General features: G+C 35.6%; 1 protein-coding gene across 3 annotated transcripts in view; it reads right to left on the bottom strand.

Moving 5' to 3' along the window:
* The window catches only part of TBC1D8B (TBC1 domain family member 8B), an 80,058-nt gene that overhangs the window by 12,098 nt on the left and 49,104 nt on the right, over positions 1-18,856 (bottom strand). For all 3 annotated transcript variants that reach the window (XM_043895611.1, XM_043895613.1, XM_043895612.1), the window contains exons 10-14: positions 17,878-18,092; positions 7,587-7,704; positions 6,223-6,508; positions 5,198-5,327; positions 4,558-4,656 (exon numbers count right to left, since the gene is read on the bottom strand). In XM_043895611.1, coding sequence (XP_043751546.1) covers positions 4,558-4,656; positions 5,198-5,327; positions 6,223-6,508; positions 7,587-7,704; positions 17,878-18,092 — 848 coding nt within the window. The remainder of the gene's footprint in view (positions 1-4,557; positions 4,657-5,197; positions 5,328-6,222; positions 6,509-7,586; positions 7,705-17,877; positions 18,093-18,856) is intronic.

Below are 18,856 nucleotides of genomic sequence, written 5' to 3'. Positions count from 1 at the left end.
GAGAAGAGGACGACAGAGGATGAGATGATTAGATGGCATCACTGACTCAATGGACATGAGTTTGAGTAAACTCCAGGAGTTGGTGATGGACAGGGATGCCTGGCATGCTGCAGTTCATGGGGTTGCAAAGAGTCGGACAAGACTGAGCGACTGAACTGAACTAACTGAATTATAACCCACAGTATTCTATGTCTTTTTCCATATATTCCTGTCTTACTACATAGGCAATTTGTCAAGTCACCCTGTGGGGTTGTCATTAAACACTTCAAAGGCACTGGGAGATGTACATTCCCTCTCTGTGCCAAGAAAACATAACCCAAGAATGAATAATCTCAGAAAATATGCAACATCATTCTACTCCAGGAAGAATAAGCACTGATGGTACAATGATTTTGGTATTTAAGAAATTTTAAAGCAAGGGTAAAGATAAAGGCTAGAATTAATGAAACAGTAACTAAAAAAAAAAGTATACTACATAAATAAAACAAAGAGTTTGTAAACTAAAAAAGTAAAATAAATATCTGGCAAGTTTGATAAAAGAAAGCACGAATAAATATCATTGAGAAGGAAAAGAATACTATAAACATAGACATATAAATTATTGTGTCCAGCATATAGAAAGTAACATTAATTATCTGTTCAATGAATTCCACAAGCTGTAAAACAATATATCTGAAAATCTAGATGAAATGGGTAATCTCTATAAAAATATAAATGACTAAAATTAACTCAGGAAGAACAAGTTCTGAATAGATAGAACTGAAAAAGTAATCAAATGCCCACCAAAGGCAGCAGATCCAGATGGTTTTACAGGTTCATCTCAAACTTTCAGATACTAGGTAATTTCTATGTAGTTTAAACTATCCCAGCACATAGAAAAATATGATTTGTTCAAAACTCCATTCTATGACAAGAGTACAATTCTAATATGAAAAATAAAGTTAGCACACACACACTGTAAGTCAATGTCACTTTAACATATGTAAAGAACCTAGCTAAACTATTCAGGAAAACTATCAAAGCAGAATATTAAAAGAATAACACGGAGGTGGGAGGGGGGATCGGGATGGGGAATACATGTAAATCCATGGCTGATTCATGTCAATGTATGACAAAACCCACTACAATATTGTAAAGTATTTAGCCTCCTAATTACTTTATATTATATATATATACATTTATATATATATAAAAATAAATGAAAAAAAAAGAATAACAACATGAACAAATAGGATTCATCTCAAGAATTAAACAGAAGTTCAATCTAGGAATTCTTTAATGTACTTTACTATATTAATAAAGTAGAAAAATATATAATTTCAAGATATGGAAAAATTATTTGATCAAAGTTAACATTCAATATTGATTTTTTTAAATGTCCCAAATCTCTTAACCTAGAAACTAAATGAAACTACTAAACTTGATTAAAAAGAGTCCTTCAAAAATTAACAGCAAACATCATACTTAATAAAATACCAGAGGCACTTCTATTAAATTCCAGAATGAAACAAGGAAGCTTGCTTCTCCTGCTATTATTTAATACTTCTCTGAAGATTCTACCTATTAAAATAATACAAATAAAAATCTAAAAGAGGTATACATATTAGGAAGGGTCAAAACTCTTAAGCCTAGAAAAGATATGCCTGTCTATTCAGAAATTCAACTGAAAAAAATCAGAATTAATGACAGTCAGTAACACAGTCATTAAAAAAGCAACATGTACCAATCAATAGGTTTTATATATACTATAATAAATGAATTAGAAAATATAAAGGAAAAAAGATCTCATTCATATTAGTAACAAAACCATAAACTACACAGGAGACAAACCCAATAATAAATGTGTTAAGTCTATATGATGAAAATAATAAAATTTTATACTAAGGTACATTTAAAAAGACATCATTCAAATGGATTTTAAAAAGGGCTTCCCTGCTGGCTCACTGGTGAAGAATCTGCCTCCCAATGCAGGAGATGCAAGAGACACAAGTTCTATCCCTGGGTCGAGAAGATCCCCTGGAGTAGGAAATGGCAATCCACTCCAGTATTCTTGTCTGGAAAATTCCATGGGCAGAGGAGCCTGGGGGGCTACAGTCCACGGGGCCACAAAGAGTCAAACATGACTGAGTGACTAAGCACACTACCAGATTTCAAAATGGATTATAAAGCCACAATAATTAACAGTGTGGTGTTATAGGGAAAAAAAGAAACTCCAGAAATAAACCCGTGTATGTATGTAAGTATTTAGCATATGAAAAAGGCAGAGTATAGAAAGGATGGATTATTTAATAAATGGTATTCAAAAAATGGATTGTTTCAGCTGGAAAAAATACCATTAGAGTCCTGTATCACACTATTAACAAAATATATACTTTAGGTGTATTAAAGATCTAAATGTTTAAAAAAAAGTGATACCAGTATTAAAAGCTAATATGAGAAAGTGTGTTTATAAATTATATAATTTTATATGGGGAAGGCCTTGCTAAGTTTGACATGAAACCCACAGAATATGTAAGAAGAAAGAGATCTGACTACATAAAATTTTGAAACTAAAAAAAAAATTTTGAAACTTACACACCCTGAAATACATCATAAAAAATTAAAGAAACAAGATTGGGGGAAAATATTAGCCACAAATATAACTGACAAAGAATTAACACCACTAATACTTTTTAGTAAGTAACACTAGTGGGGATGTGGGGAAAAGGGCATTTTTACATACTGTCAGTGGGATTATAATTTGATACAAACCTTTTAGAAGACAAGTGAGCAGGACTTGTCAATTTTTAAATGGGCACACCTTTTGACCCAGCTGCCACTTCCAAGAATCCACCTTATAGAAACATTTTTACAAATGTGTAAGATTAGAAATACAGTTGACCCTTGAAAAGCATGGGGGTTAAGGGTGCTGACCTTCCACAGTCAAAAATCTGCATATAGGGCTTCCCAGGTGGCTCAGTGGTAAGGAATACACCTGCCAATGCAGGAGACACAGGTTTGATCCCTGATCTGGGAAGATCCCACATGTCTGGAACAACTAGGCCCGTGTGCCACAACTACTTAGCCTGTGCTTTAGAGCCCAGTAACTGCAACTTCTTAGCCCATGTGCCACAACTACTAAAACCTAGAGCCCATACTCCACAAGAGAAGCCACTGCAATGAAAAGCCCACATACCACAACTAGAAAAAGCTCACACACAGCAACAAAGACCTAGCAGAGTCAAAAATGAATAAATAAATAAAAAATCTTCATATAACTTTATAGTTGCCCCTTCATATCCATGGTTCTGCATCTGCAGATTCAACCAACCATGGATCCTGTAGTACTAAAGTACATGTTCATTGAAAAAAATCCACATGTAGGTGAATCTGCACAGTTCAAACCCATATGATTTAAATAAGGTATTACTTGTAAGAGCAAAAAATAAAATAAAATAAAATGAAAGGGAGTAGACATACTAAATGCATATCAACAAGGAATAGTTAAGTCAAGTATAGCATATCCATACTGTGGTATACTATTCAGCACATTAAGAAAAGTGAGTTATACAATGATATGCAATGACTGTGATATATTTCTGAGTGAAAAAAGTTAAGTTGCAGAACATGCAACTAAATGGTATGATCTCACTTAGAAAGCTATATTGTCCCTCTCACCCCTCCCTTACACACATAGATATGTATGTCTATAGATATTTAGAAAAAAGATCTGGAAGGATACATGCCGAATCATTTTAAATGTCGATTATTCCAAGAGTAGGTAAGTTTTACTTTTTTACATTTCTATATATTTGAATTATTCACAATGAGTATATATTCAGAAATGTTAATTTTCCCAGATTTGTATATCTGATGACTTAATCTTTAAGTAGGTTTACAAAAACAATAAGCTTGAACAGTACAGAAGATTCATGTGTATATGTGCATGTTCAGTTGCTAAGGCATGACTGACTCCTTGCAATCCCATGGTCTGTAACCCGCCAGACTCCTCTGTCCGTGGAATTTTCCAGGCAAAAATACTGGAGTGGGTTGCCATGTTCTACTCCAGAAGAATTCTTTCAACAAAGTAAAATGCTCCCTCTTTGAACCAGCAATCTATTAATCCCACTCACTAGAGAAAATCAATATTAACAGCTTCTAATGTAATCATCCAAATATTAAAAAAAGATTACTTAAAACACAATGTTTTATACCTTTTATACTTTATCTTAAGTATCCAAGGATAATAATATATACTAGCAACCTAGACTATTATGTAGGTCAGCTGTTCTTCTTGATAAAGTACATCACAAATATGTTATGTTTAAATGCCAACATCATAGCATTCAATATTAAAGGTCAAATAACACAAAACATCTTGGAGAAACCAATATGTTTCAACCAGAAGAAAATCACTTATTTCCTCTCAAAAAATTTACAGTAAGCTAAGCTGTGACAAGACTCTAGCTCAAATGTATAGTTATTTTATTTTCTTCACATGAAATGATAATTTTTTAAAAGAAGTTGAGGAAAAAAAATGTTATTCCAATTGGTTTCCCCCATTCGGTGGATACTCACCACATTCTGCTTTGTCGTTTCCTCTAGGGTCTGTATCACATACAACCTGTTTCGACAGCGCATGCTGTGTATATCTTCATAGCGAATATTACCATATTTCTGTAAGAAATATGATTTCAGTGGATACTCATTCATAATAAATACCCACTTCTCTTACAGTTGGATTTCATCAGATTCAATTCTCAGAGGCTTTGGTTCTATTTCTAGTTATTTTCCCAACTTGTTCAGTGATTATGCAAATTTTCACTTCCCACATTTCAGTTTTTCTATATATTTGCAGGAGAGCATTCCATCTACTATGGGCCTAGACTAAGTACAAGAACATTGGTAAAAATTCTTAGGCTCTAAGAAGAGAATATTTTTCACCTTTAAATATAGTGATGAACATTTAAAAGTGGTCATTATTTGTGAAATCATGTGAGTAATTTCATTTAATGAAAAGCAAACTGAAGCACAGGAAGCTATATAACTGAGGAACAGTTCACAGAACTCATTTTTAAAGTGAAGCCAGATTTTAAATTACTACATCTTTACTTGTATTATTATCTTACTCTCAATATACTACTCTAGAGATATAGCTATAGTATCTATCATTTTAAATACACTATGTAATTATATTTATGGAATAAGAAAAACTTACCTCATTAGATTCTCTAATCAAATCTGTAATATCCACTCTAACATGACTGCTTTTTTCATCACTTACATTTGAACCCTGCTGCACACTCGAAGGCAGTGGGCTATCCTTGTTAGTGACATTGTTGAAGAACCTATCCAAAAGTGACAGTAACACAGAATTAGGAGAAGTATGCAGAGAAATGCAGAGAAAATGACAATTAATTTCTCCCTAATTAGTCAAAGGTTAATTTCAACTGAGAGGACAAGGGACAGTTTGATGAAGAAGTAGAATTTAAAGATGGTTGGGAATTAGGAGGACATGGGAGTGAGAGATGGGATGGTGATGTAATGACTTCAGAGGTAGACTTACTAAGATGGAATTTAGGGCATGTAGAAGCATATAAGGAGAAATAATTTAAGAAAGATACATTGAAGCCTTAACAGTGAGAGTTCTAAATGCCAGAGTGAGGTGTTTATACTTTATTCTGTACATAAATGGAATCTGATGCATCATTACAACAGTTACCCAAATATTCATATATTCATTCATTTAACATATACATAGTGTATACACACACACACACACACACATCTCCATATATGTGCTTTAATACAAAATAGAATTCACAGAAAAGGCACCAGGAAAATAAAGCTCAGTCTATGTAACTGAAAATACCTAAACACCAGAACAATTTCCCCCACTGTATATTTAATATTATCAACCAACATTCCCCCCTCAAATTACTCTTACACACTTTATAGCTCAAACAGGGACTATGAAAGTCTCAGCATATTGAATCAACAATATTAGTGTAAATGTGTATATAACCTAGCAGTTTCCTTCACACTGATTTTTGTTATATTCTATTTGGAAACAGAGGAGTGGACTTTAGGCCTAGCTTTTTCATTCAACTAGCTAGCTTTGTGACTTTGGACCAATTATTTAATGTTTTTAGGGATCAGTTTCTTCACCTATAAAATAAAGGGCTTGAGCAACATAATCTCTAAGAGGCTCTCCAGATTTAAATGTTATGGTTCTCACATTACCTATTTAAAGCTGTCACAGCCTCAGCATCATCTTTACATGCCAGCAGTTTGTCTAAGTTATAGTCAAGTATTGCCAATCCCAGTTGTAAAATGGCCTTTATTCCATCATAGAAGAAACAGTCCACCACATTCACTGCACTTTCAATAGGTAGCACACTAATAAAAAGTGTGAGGAACCATGAGAGAGAAACTGAGGAAAAAAATGTCATATCAGTCATATGTTCAGTCAGCTGGGGAAGGTGATCTCTGATAAGTTCTTCAAAGACTGCCTGATCCACCAAGGCACCTGGAGAACATAAAAAGAAATTTAAAAATGAACACCTTTCAAAAGGACTTGTTTTCAATACCTTCCTACTACTATTAGTAGGCTGATATCTCATTTCTCTTCCTTAAATTATGAACTTCTTCAGTGTCTTTTCTATATTTCACACATCTCTTTATCTGATAGCAGTATCATGCATTAAGAAGCACTTGAGAAACTCAATTCATATTCATTTGACAGTTACTTATAGAATCTTTATTATGTGCAGAAACCTGTACTAGGTGCTATAAGAGATATACCAACTAATTAAAATGTTCTCATCCTCAGAGAGTTTAATCTCTAATCGAACTTAAGATAAATACACAAATAACTATAACACAAGATAATATAATCAGTGACCTAGCCATGATACAGAAGACTGAGTGAAAGTTGCTCAGTTGTGTTTGACTCTTTGGACCATACAGTCCATGGAATTCTCTAGGCCAAAATACTGGAGTGGGTAGCCTTTCCATTCTCTAGGGGATCTTTCCACCCCAGGGATTGAAACCGAGTCTCCTGAATTGCAGGTGGATTCTTTACAAGCTGAGCCATAAGGGAAGTAAACAGAAGGCTTATGAAGGTACAAAGGAAAGACCACCTATGGTTTTAAAGTAAGGGATCACAGATCTATAAATATTTGATGACTGAAGAAAATATTATATAATTAACAAACTAAGAACTTGATCCTTCTTTGCAAGCTTGCATATATCTATAAAATTCATAAAAATGTGGAGATTTTAAGCTGATTAAAATCTCATTCAGGAAACTTAAGAATAGTAAACTTAAAACTTTGATTGTATAAAGAAACAGGCCAGGTACTTTCTTTTTAAAAAGCAATATATTAAGCAATCTTTCCAATCATATGTCGAGTGCAAGAAGCTCATCTCTTGAGCATGTCAGTGAATGTGGTATCTTGATATTGCTTACATTTTATACATTTCAAAAACTTAACTGATCAGTTCTTCCATTTGACAGGTAACTGAATAGACAAGAGGCCTATAAAGTCTTTAGAAAAGAAATATGTGTTTGTATATGTATACATGTGTGTGTGCTTTTTTTTTACCAATGATTCGACGATTAAAATAATCAGGTAACATTCGTTCACATACAGCAACCAGAAGCCAAAAAGCCTCTTCCTCTTTTGCATACAGAAGCAACACTGAAGTCAAAATATTCATTGCCTAAAATTCATAGAAAAATAAAACATAAATGTTGCTTGGGTAATAATTACATCTCTTGTTCAAATATAGTAGTTTTCAGCAATAAGAACAACTATGAGAGTAATCATAATGGAAACATGAGAACTCTGAGCCAGTCCAAAGCAAAACAAGTTGAAGTCAGTCTATCATTTGCTAATCAGTTATTTTACACGGTAAATTCCAGGAAAATGAAATAGTAACATGATGAACATAGAACACAGTTAAGTAAAACCTCTCTAATTCAGGCTAATTTCAATGAGTAAAAAGTATAAATTAGCACAAGTCTTAAAAAATACATACTTTCTCAGATCATTGCCAAATTCAGACTTAAATTGAAGAAAGTAGGGAAAACCACTAGACCATTCAGGTATGACCTAAATCAAATCCCTTATGACTATACAGTGGAAGTGAGAAATAGGTTCAAGGGATGAGATCTGATAGACAGAGTGCCTGAAGAACTATGGATGGAGATTCATGATATTGTTCAGGAGACAGGGATCAAGACCATCCCCAAGAGAAAGAAATGCAAAAAAGCAAAATGGTTGTCTGAGGAGGCCTTACAAATAGCTGTGAAAAGAAGAGAAGCAAAAAGCAAAGGAGAAAAGGAAAGATATTCCCATCTGAATGCAGAGTTCCAAAGAATAGCAAGGAGAGATAAGAAAGCCTTCCTCAGTGATCAATGCAAAGAAATAGAGGAAAACAATAGAATGGAAAAGACTAGAGATCTCTTCAAGAAAAGTAGAGATACCAAGGGAACATTTCATGCAAAGATGGGCTCAATAAAGGACAGAAATAGTATGGACCTAACAGAAGCAGAAGATATTAAGAAGCGGTGGCAAGAATACACAGAAGAACTATACAAAAAAGATCTTCATGACCCAGATAATCATGATGGTATGATCACTCACCTAGAATCAGACATCCTGGAATGCAAAGTCAAGTGGGCCTTAGGAAGCATCACTATGAACAAAGCTAGTGGATATGATGGAATTCCAGTTGAGCTATTTCAAATCCTAAAAGATGATGCTGTGAAAGTGCTGCACTCAATATGCCAGCAAATTTGGAAAACTCAGCAGTGCCCACAGGACTGGAAAAGGTCAGTTTTCATTCCAATCCCAAAGAAAGGCAATCCCAAAGAATGTTCAAAGTACCGCACGATCGCACTCATCTCACACGCTAGCAAAGTAATGCTCAAAATTCTCCAAGCCAGGCTTCAACAGTACGTGAACCATGAACTTCCAGATGTTCAAGCTGGATTTAGCAAAGGCAGAGGAACCAGAGATCAAATTGCCACTATCCATTGGATCATAGACAAAGGAAGGGAATTTCAGAAAAGCATCTACTTCTGCTTCATTGACTATGCTAAAGCCTCTGACTATGTGGATCACAACAAACTGTGGAAAATTTTTCAAGAAAATTCTTCAAAATTCTTCACCTGATCTGCCTCTTGAGAAATCTATATGCAGGTCAGGAAGCAACAGTTAGAACTGGACATGGAACAACAGACTGGTTCCAAATCAGGAAAGGAGTACATCAAGGCTGTGTGTTGTCACCCTGCTTATTTAACTTATATGCAGAGTACATCATGAGAAACGCTGGGCTGAATGAGGCACAAGCTGGAATCAAGATTGCCAGGAGAAATATCAATAACCTCAGATATGCAGATGACACCACCCTTATGGCAGAAAGTGAAGAAGAACTAAACAGCCTCTTGATGAAAATGAAAGAGAAAAGTGAAAAAGTTGGCTTAAAACTCAACATTTAGAAAACTAAGATCATGGCATCTGGCCCCATCACTTCATGGCAAATAGATGGGGAGGCAATGGAAACAGTGACAGACTTTATTTTGTTGGGCTCCAAAATCACTGCAGTTGGTGATTGCAGCCATGAAATTAAAAGACACTTACTCCTTGGGAGAAAAGTTATGACCAACCTAGGCAGCATATTAAAAAGCAGAGACATTACTTTGCCAACAAAGGTCCATCTAGTCAAAGCTATGCTTTTCCAGTAGTCATGTATGGATGTGACAGCTGGACTATAAAGAAAGCTGAGCGCCGGAGAATTGATGCTTTTGAACTGTGGTGTAGGAGAAAACTCTTGAGAGTCTCTTGGACTGCAAGGAGATCCAACCCGTCCATCCTAAAGGAAATCAGTCCTGAATATTCATTGGAAGGGCTGATGTTGACAGTGAAACTCCAATACTTTGGCCACCTGATGTGATGAACTGACTCATTGAAAAAGACCCTGATGCTGGGAAAGACTGAAGGCGGGAGGAGAAGGGGACGACAGATGATGAGATGGTTGGATGACATCACTGACTCAATGGACATGAGTTTGAGTAAACTCCAGGAGTTGGTGATGGACAGGGATGCCTGGCATGCTGCAATCCATGGGGTTGCAAAGAGTTGGACATGATTGAGCAACTGAACTGAACTGAACTGAGGACATATTAAGATTGGAAAAACAAACCTCATCTGTATTTTCATCTACCCACAGTGTAACATCCCTTAAATGTCATTCTCAATTGTGTCTAAAACTAAATCTTCTTTCTTCTATTAAATAGCATTTTCTTTGCTACCTTAATTTTGATCATGTTGCTGCTGCTGCTGCTAAGTCGCTTCAGTCGTGTCCAAGTTTGTGCGATCCCATAGACAGCAGCCCACCAGGCTCTGCTGTCACTGGGATTCTCCAGGCAAGAACACTGGAGTGGGTTGCCATTTCCTTCCCCAGTGCATTTTATCATGCTAGAAACCCTTTATCTACCACATCCAATTTGTCTTCACAGCCTAGGGTTTCTTCTTATAAGAAGTCTTTTATTTTTATGTATTTATTTTCCTGGCTGCACCGCATGGAATGTGGGATCTTACTTCCCCCATCAGGTATTGAACCTGTGCCCCCTGCAGTGGGACTGCAGAGCCGTAACCACTGGACAACTAGGGAATTCCTAAAATGTCTTTTAGATTTGCTTTAACCTCTCCATTCTCACTACCACCCTAACTTTCTTCTAATCTATCTTCCATACTGATGTCAGATCATTACTTTTATATAACATTTGGTCATAGCCCCTACTGTAAAGATAATTTAATGTATAGAATCTGGAAAGAATGGAAAGGTGTGAAGAAAATCAAACCTCTTGCATCCTACTTAGCCAGAGATCACCACTGTTAATGAGTTGATGTACTTTTTTCTGTGTTTTTATTTTCTTTTCTGCCTTCTAAAATTTAGACCAAACTGTATATTAAAGTTTGTTTTTTTTCACTTAACATTATATTATACATTTTCAATGCCATAAAACCATCAAATAGCTTTTCTAAAATAGTATTTTAATAACTGTAAAAAATCTAATAAGTGTAATATACTATAAATGATTTAGCTATTCTACTATTATTGGACATCTAGGCTGATTTTAGTGTTTCAGTATTATATATAACACTGTTAGTGAATTTCTCTATATGTAAATCTTCATCCAAGTGGCTTACTATTTGCTCAGTAAAGATACATAGAAATTAAACTATTTGGTCAATTAATATTATTTTTAAATGACTTGATATTACTGCCAAATTGTATTCCAGAAAGACTGTACCAATTTATATTCTTGAGTTACAGTATTTGAATGTTTACTTCCCTGTGCCTTTGCCAATACTAAGAACTGTGACAATTATAATTGCCTTTACTGATTTGATAAGTGAAAATAGTATGTCATGGTTTGAATTTGATTTTGAGATTGAACCTTCTTTTTTAAACTTTATTATCTGTAATTTTTTTCTGTGACTAATCTTTTCATGTCCATTGCTCATTTTATATAACTCAATACTTTTCTTATAGATTTGTATATTAAGTATATCAATCCTTTGTCAGACCTGGAGCAATATCTGACTTCAAGTTCAGTTTTCACTCCATCACTTTCCTGTTTAAGAAGCCATAATGGGAGCAGCATCAGTGAAAATGGCAGCGTAAGGCCCTCAGAAAAAAGCTTTCCTCAGTAAAAGCAATAAGAACACTAGCAAAAATCATCTAAATCAATTTTTCAGAACTTTGAAAGTTCACCAAAAGCTTACAGCAAGTCAGGAAGCATTAGTTAATAAAATGGCTGAATCTCAGTAAAAACAGTGAACTCTGTGGCATTTTAAATTGTCCAAGTCCCACCCCTCCTGAGCTTCACAGACGCCTGAAAAACCAACACTCAGCACCTAGCAGCCATGGGAGGAAACAGAATGGGGCTGAAGTGCCTCCAACATCCCATTCGCAGTGAACTGTCATTATTTGACCTATCTGGTTATTCCCCAGAAAACTGCACTCACAGGGCTGTCTTTATTTGACCCAACACAAAGCTTACCCAAGGCAAACAGCCTTTCTTTGAAAAAATCAGAAGCAGTTGTTGAACATGTGGCTTTCTGAGGTAATGGATAACAATTGGGCCAAACAACAGGCTAATAATAAGGGGTGAAAAGGAAAAGCTGGAGAACGAGACATTCATGGGGGGCTTTGGAAAGCTCTAATTTATTCCTGGGAATCTAGAAGGCCAAGTACATGATATGGCTTTATGCCTGCCCAGAGCTGTATGCACATTCAGGAAAGAACAAACAAAGCCCTAAGCTCTTATCCCTGGCTAATCTTGAGGCTCTGTACAAACAGGAAGTGATAGAGAATAGAAAAAATAGGGAAAACTCAACAAAATCAAAAGCTGGTTCTTTAGAAAGATTTAAAAACCTGAAACACCTTTAGGTAACCTAACCAAAAAGACAAAAAATAGAGACAGAGAGACTAACTCAAATTAAAATCAAGAAATAGAGAACATTACTACCAACATTAACAGAAATAAAAAGGATTATTAAGGGAATACAAGGAACAACTCTATGCTAACAAATTAGACAACCTAGATAAAATGGAGAATTTCCTAGAAAAACCAAGACCAACTCAAGAAGAAACAGAAAAATCTGACAATATTTATTACAAGTAAAGATATTGAACTAATAAAAAAACTTTCTACAACAAAATTCTAGGAACAGATAGTTTCATTGGCCAATTCTATCACAATTTAAAGATGAATTAACACCAAATGGGAGGGCAAGAAACATTACCAAGTTCATTCTTTGACGTGCGTACATGCATGCTAAGTCACTTCAGTCATGTTTGACTCTTTGCAACCCGATGGACTATAGCCTGCCAGGTTCCTCTGTCCATGGGCATTCTCCAGGCAAGAATACTAGAGTGGGTTGCCAATCTTTTCTCCAGGGGATCTTCCTGACCCTGGGATCGAACCTGCCATCTCTTATGTCTCCTGCATTGGCAGGTCAGTTCTTTACCACTAGCCACCACCTGGGGAAGCCCAATTCTTTGACACCCTGACACACCCTGACACTAAAACCAGACAAAGACATCACAAGAAAATTGTTATCAATACATTTTATGAATATAAACGCAAAAATCTCCAACAAAATACTAGAAAATCAAACACAATAGTCTATAAAAAAGGATTGCACATAATGACCCAGTAAGATTTATCCTGGCAATACAAGTGTGGTGAAACATGACAACAAAAGTAGTACACAATGTAAAAAATTAACAAATGGAAACTTCAATTAAAGAGTTTGGAGAACAGAAGGGGGTGCTGCATGCCCCGCAACTACAGCAGAGACTAACAGGAAGAAGACTTTTCTTTCCTGGCAAGGCCAATGCAAAGCTATGGACTCTTAGTTTACTACAGCCCTTCCAACTTCCTTTTCTTCTCTATAAAAGTTTTCTCCTCCCCTTGCCATGAGGGGACTTGCCTATGGCTCACATGGTTGTAGACCCCAAACTGCCAAATCTCTGCTCATCCTAAATAAACCCATCTTTGCTGAAGAAATATCTGGTGGTCTATTTGTTTCAGGTCAACAATGATATTACTAACAAAGGGAAAAAGTCACATGATTATCTCAACAGACACAGAAAATTACTTAAAATCCCCTACCCTTTCATGATAAAGACACTTAATGAACTAGGAATATAAGGGAATTTCCACAACATGATAAAGAGAATCTATAAAACACCCACATCTAACATCTACTTAATGATGAAAGACTGATTGCTTCCTTTTAAGATAAATAACAAGAAAGGAATGTGCATGCTCACCACTTTTCTTCAACATTGTACCTGAAGGTTACAGCCAAGTCAACCAGGCAAGAAAAAGAGGGGAAAAAGACATCCAGGTTGAAATGGAAGAAGTAAAAATATTCACTATTCAGATTCCATGATCTTGTATACAGAAAATCCTAAGTAAGAAATCCACAAAAGAAAAAAAAAAAAGAAAAACTCCACTAGAACTAATAAGCTCAGCAAGATTACAGGATACAAAATCAATATATACAAAAATCAACTGTATTTCTATATAGTGGCAAATGAGCAATCCAAAAATAAAATCAAGAAAACAAGTCCATTTATTGCAATGTCAGAAAGAATAAAAAATTTAGAAATAAAATTAACAAAGGAAGTTAGAATCTAGAGCCTTCCATATAGGAAACTATAAAACAACCTTGAATAAAATCTAAAAAGAATTAAATGGGAAAAGAAAAAAATCCTGTGTTCATGGATTAGAAGATAAGGATTTTTTTGCTTTCTTCAGAAATTGTCAAACAGATCCTAGAATTCATATGGAAATGCAAGAGATCTAAAAAATGCAAAATAATTTTTGGAAAAATAGTTATAGGGCTCAAATTTCCCAATTTCAAAACTTACTACACAGCTGCAGTAAAAAAAGACAGTGTGATATTGGCATAAGAACAGAAACATAAATCAATAGAACAGAATTTTGAGTCAAGAAATAAACCCTAACATTTATAGTCAATTGATTTTCAGCAGGGTCCCAAGGCAATTCAGTGAGTAAAAGATTGGTTTTTTCAACAAATGGCACTGGGACAACTGGCTATTCACAAGTAAAAGAATGAAGCTGAACCTTTTTGATACACTACACATGAAAATTAAAAGGGTCCAGAAACGTAAATTTAAGCATTAAAACTATAAAACCCATAGAAGAAAACATAGGAGTAAATCTTTTTAACCTTGGATTAGGCAATGGCTTCTTAAATATGACATCAAAAGCACACACAACAAAAGAAAAACATAAAAGTAAATATTAAAACTTTTGTGCTTCAAAGAGTACCATTAAGAAAATGAAAAGACGATCCACAGAATAGAAGAAAAAATTGCAAATACTATATTTGATAAAGGATTAGTATCCAAAATATATAAAGAACCATTACAACTCAACAATAACAAGATAAACAAAATTTAAAGATGATAAAGAAGGGAGAAAGCCAGTCAGCCAGCCATAATGAGTCAGTATGGTTCACCTGGGTTTTTTATAACTAGCAATAAAACTTGCTTATCATATTAAATTCAAATTTTTCCCAAACTTGAAAGATTCACCATGATCTTGCTTCACACAAACTTACTTACTTCTTGAGTCCAGCATGAACCTAGCCAGTCTGACCTCCATGGCCGACTTATTTTCACATGAATGATAGTGCTCATAGTGTTACCTAACTCAGTAACTTTCCTCTGGCCCTCCAAGTTTCTAACTGTGCTTTCATTTTTTAGAAGTAAAAAATCGAGTATTGCCTACTTTGAAGCTGCCTCTAAAACTACTGCATACAGATAATATCTCAGGCTTTGTGAGTGTAAGCTCTTTGAGAAAAGAAGCATTATGCTTCTTTTTTACCTTTCAGAGACCCTAAAACAGGCTAAATACTTGTTATTTAGATAATCCATTCACTTAAATTACTTTTCAAGCTTTCCTCTCTATTGATAAGTTTCAATGGATAGATAGGATTGATACGTAGTCATAATGGTTTGTTGTTGTTGTTGTTGTTTAGTCGATAAGTTGTGTCCAACTTTTTTTGTGCCCCCATGTACTATAGCCCACTATGCTCCTGTGTCCATGGGATTTCTGAGGCAAAAATACTGGAGTGGGATGCCATTTCCTTTTTCAGGGGATCTTCCCAATCCAAGGATTGAACTCATGTCTCACACACTGGCAGGTGGATTCTTGACCACTGAGCCACCGGAGATTGTAAAACACTGTAATTACCTCTGTAAAAGGCCTGTAATTTCCAAATATCTGAACATATGAGTAGATGTACTGATTCAAATTTTCTTTTGGTTTCTTCACAGAACTATCTAGCCTCTTGCTTCAATCTTTAGTAGCTGGTCTCAAGGCATGTTTCCTTCAGTTCCTTCCCTAGGTTGATGTCCTCTTTCTGAGAATCATCTCTTCCTTTTTTCATCCTCCTCAGCTTATTTTGTGGGCTTCTTCAGGTGGACTCAGTGGTAAAGAATCCACCTGCCAAGGCAGGAGACACTGGAGATATGTGTTCAACCCCTGGGTCAGGAAGATCCCCTGGAGGAGGGCATGGCAACCCACTCCAGTATTCTTGCCTGGAGAATTCCATGGACAGAGGAGCCTGATGGGCTACAATCCATGGGGTTGCAAAGAGTCGGACACAACTGAGTACACATGCAGGCACACAACTTACTTAATAAAATCATACATTCTAGTAGCTTCTTAAGAAAGGATATATGGAAGAAAAATGTTTTAAATGCTTGCATTTGACATCTAATTGACCGTTTGATTAAATATAGAATACCAAGTTAAAGATTTTTTCCTCAAGATTTAAAGGCATCGTTTCACTGTTTACTACCTTAAGAGTTACCGCTGAGGATTCTGGTGACATTCTAATTTTGTTTCCTTTCTGGTGATGTATTTCTCCCTTCTCTGCAAAGTTTGAAGATTTTCTCTTCACTTTTGGAATTCTCAAATTTCACAGAGATGTAACTTGGTCCATTTTCATTCATTGTGATGAGTACTGGATGAGCCTTCATTATAAATAAATGTGTGGCTAAGAGTGCTAGCTAGTCACCATAATCCAGTCTCCCTTTCTCCCATAGTATCTAGATGTACGTGCGTGTAATCGTGCGGGATTTTTGCAGACTTCTTTATAAATATGTGTTACCTGAGACCAAAATCCTCCAATAATATGTGGGTGAAGTGATGTATACAACTTCCAGGCCTGGTCAAAATGATTTCCCATAATTGTTTCTCTGTGCTCTCTCCCTTCTTCCTGTGAGTAGTAATGGCAATAAAAGAGCACCGTGGAAGGCACGTTTTGAAGATGACAGAGTCTGCTGTCATCCTATACCTCTGAATAATCACATGGAGTAGAGCTACCTGCTGACCTGAAAACTTGCTCTCCTCTGTTTATTTCTTTAAGTAAATGTCTTTGTTTCAGCTATTATCTGTTTGAAATTATTTGTTAGCAGTCAAGCATGCCCTTTAGTGTCCTCCTAAAGGATTTTTTCAATGATTCCCCCACTGTCTACAAAGTAAAATCAAACTCTTGACTTATCCCAATCTACCTTATTGATTCTCCCCTCTCACTGCCCAATTCTCCCCTCTCACCGTCATTTCATTAACTCTACACTTATACTAAACAGAACATCTGTCTCTGTTAGTCACTCAGTCATGCCCGACTCTTTGCGACCCCATGGACTGCAGCCCACCAGGCTCCTCGGTCCATGGGATTTTCCAGGCAAGGATACTAGAGTGGTTTGCCATCTCCTTCTCCAAAACAGAACATGATCCTACATATATTCCATATTTACCTCTATCTGTGTCTGGTTACACTGATCCCTTCATCTAGAATGGTCTTTCATTCCTTCTCCATATATCCAAAATTCACGGATTTCAAGACCTATAAATGCCACTTCTTCCATGAAGTCTTTTCTGTTCCTCCAACTTATTCCTTTTATGAATCCTGGTGAGACTTTATATTCTCTAATAAACTGTCTCATTTGTTTTTCATTTGCCAATGAATCTGTTTTAATACCTGCCAGTCCAAATATTTTTAAGGGGAGGATTCTAATCTGATTCAGCTTTATGTAGTCCTGAGTACCCAGCACAGTATCTTTCACAGAGCAGGAATTCAATGAATATTTGTTAAATATAAAAGAGAAATGAATTAAAGGAATATCAATTCTAAATATTTCTACTACCATTCTTAGGTTAATAATATCCACTATCAATCATAGCCCAACCTCTGTTCTTATTAGTAGAGCTGGATTTGACATGATTTTATCATTTGGAACACGTAAATAGTTGAGCTCATAATGACATCATACCTGGCAGTATCCAATTTTGGGATTTCTGAATGCATAAGCAGTAAGTACCCGCCTCAGAGCAGATATACCAGTGTCACTCTGAAAGGCTGGATGCTCAGGCAGGGAGCGACGCAAATCACGTTCAATTTCTTCAGTAGCCAAGTTGCAGGTCCCTAAGGACTGCTCAACCACTTCAGCATAATAGCCAGGATTAGCAGCCATGTCATTAACAGCACCTGTATAGATGATTACATTGACACACAAAGGAAGAGGAATATATAAAAGCTACAACTTACATATATACATGAAGAACTGGATTACTTTTAAATTTAGCTCTATGCTCAAGTGTTATCTGAGTACAAACAAAATGAAAAGCTTCACACTATACAGCAATCAGAGAAGAAAAAGAAATTAACGGACTCCAGATCAGAAAAGAAGAAGTAAAGCTCTCACTGTTTGCAGATGACATGATACTGTACATAGAAAACCCTCAAGATAGTATCAGAACATTACTAGAGCTAATCAGTGAATTTAGCAAAGTTGCAGGATACAAAATCAATACACAGAAATCACTTGCATTTCTATGTACTAACAATGAAAAATCAGAAAGATTAAGGAATCAATCCTATTTGCCACTGCAACAAAAATAATAAAATATCTAAGAATAAATTTGCCTAAGGAGACAAAAGAACTGTACACAGAAAATTATAAGACACTAATGAAAGAAATCAAAGACGACGTAAACAGATATTCCATGTTCCTGGGTAGGAAGAATCAATACTGTAAAAATGACTATGCTACCAAATGCAATCTATAGATGCAATGTGATTCCTATCAAATTACCGATGGCATTTTTCACAGAAATAGAACAAAAATTTCACAATTCATATGGAAACACAAAAGACCCCAAATAGCCAAAGCAGTCTTGAGAAAGAAGAATGGAGTTGGAATAATCAATCTTCCTGACTTCAGATTATACTACAAAGCTACAGTCATCAAA

The sequence above is a fragment of the Cervus elaphus genome, chromosome X, assembly GCF_910594005.1.
Source record: "Cervus elaphus chromosome X, mCerEla1.1, whole genome shotgun sequence".
Classification (NCBI taxonomy): Eukaryota; Metazoa; Chordata; class Mammalia; order Artiodactyla; family Cervidae; genus Cervus; species Cervus elaphus.
This window is presented reverse-complemented; position numbering and strand designations above follow the sequence as displayed.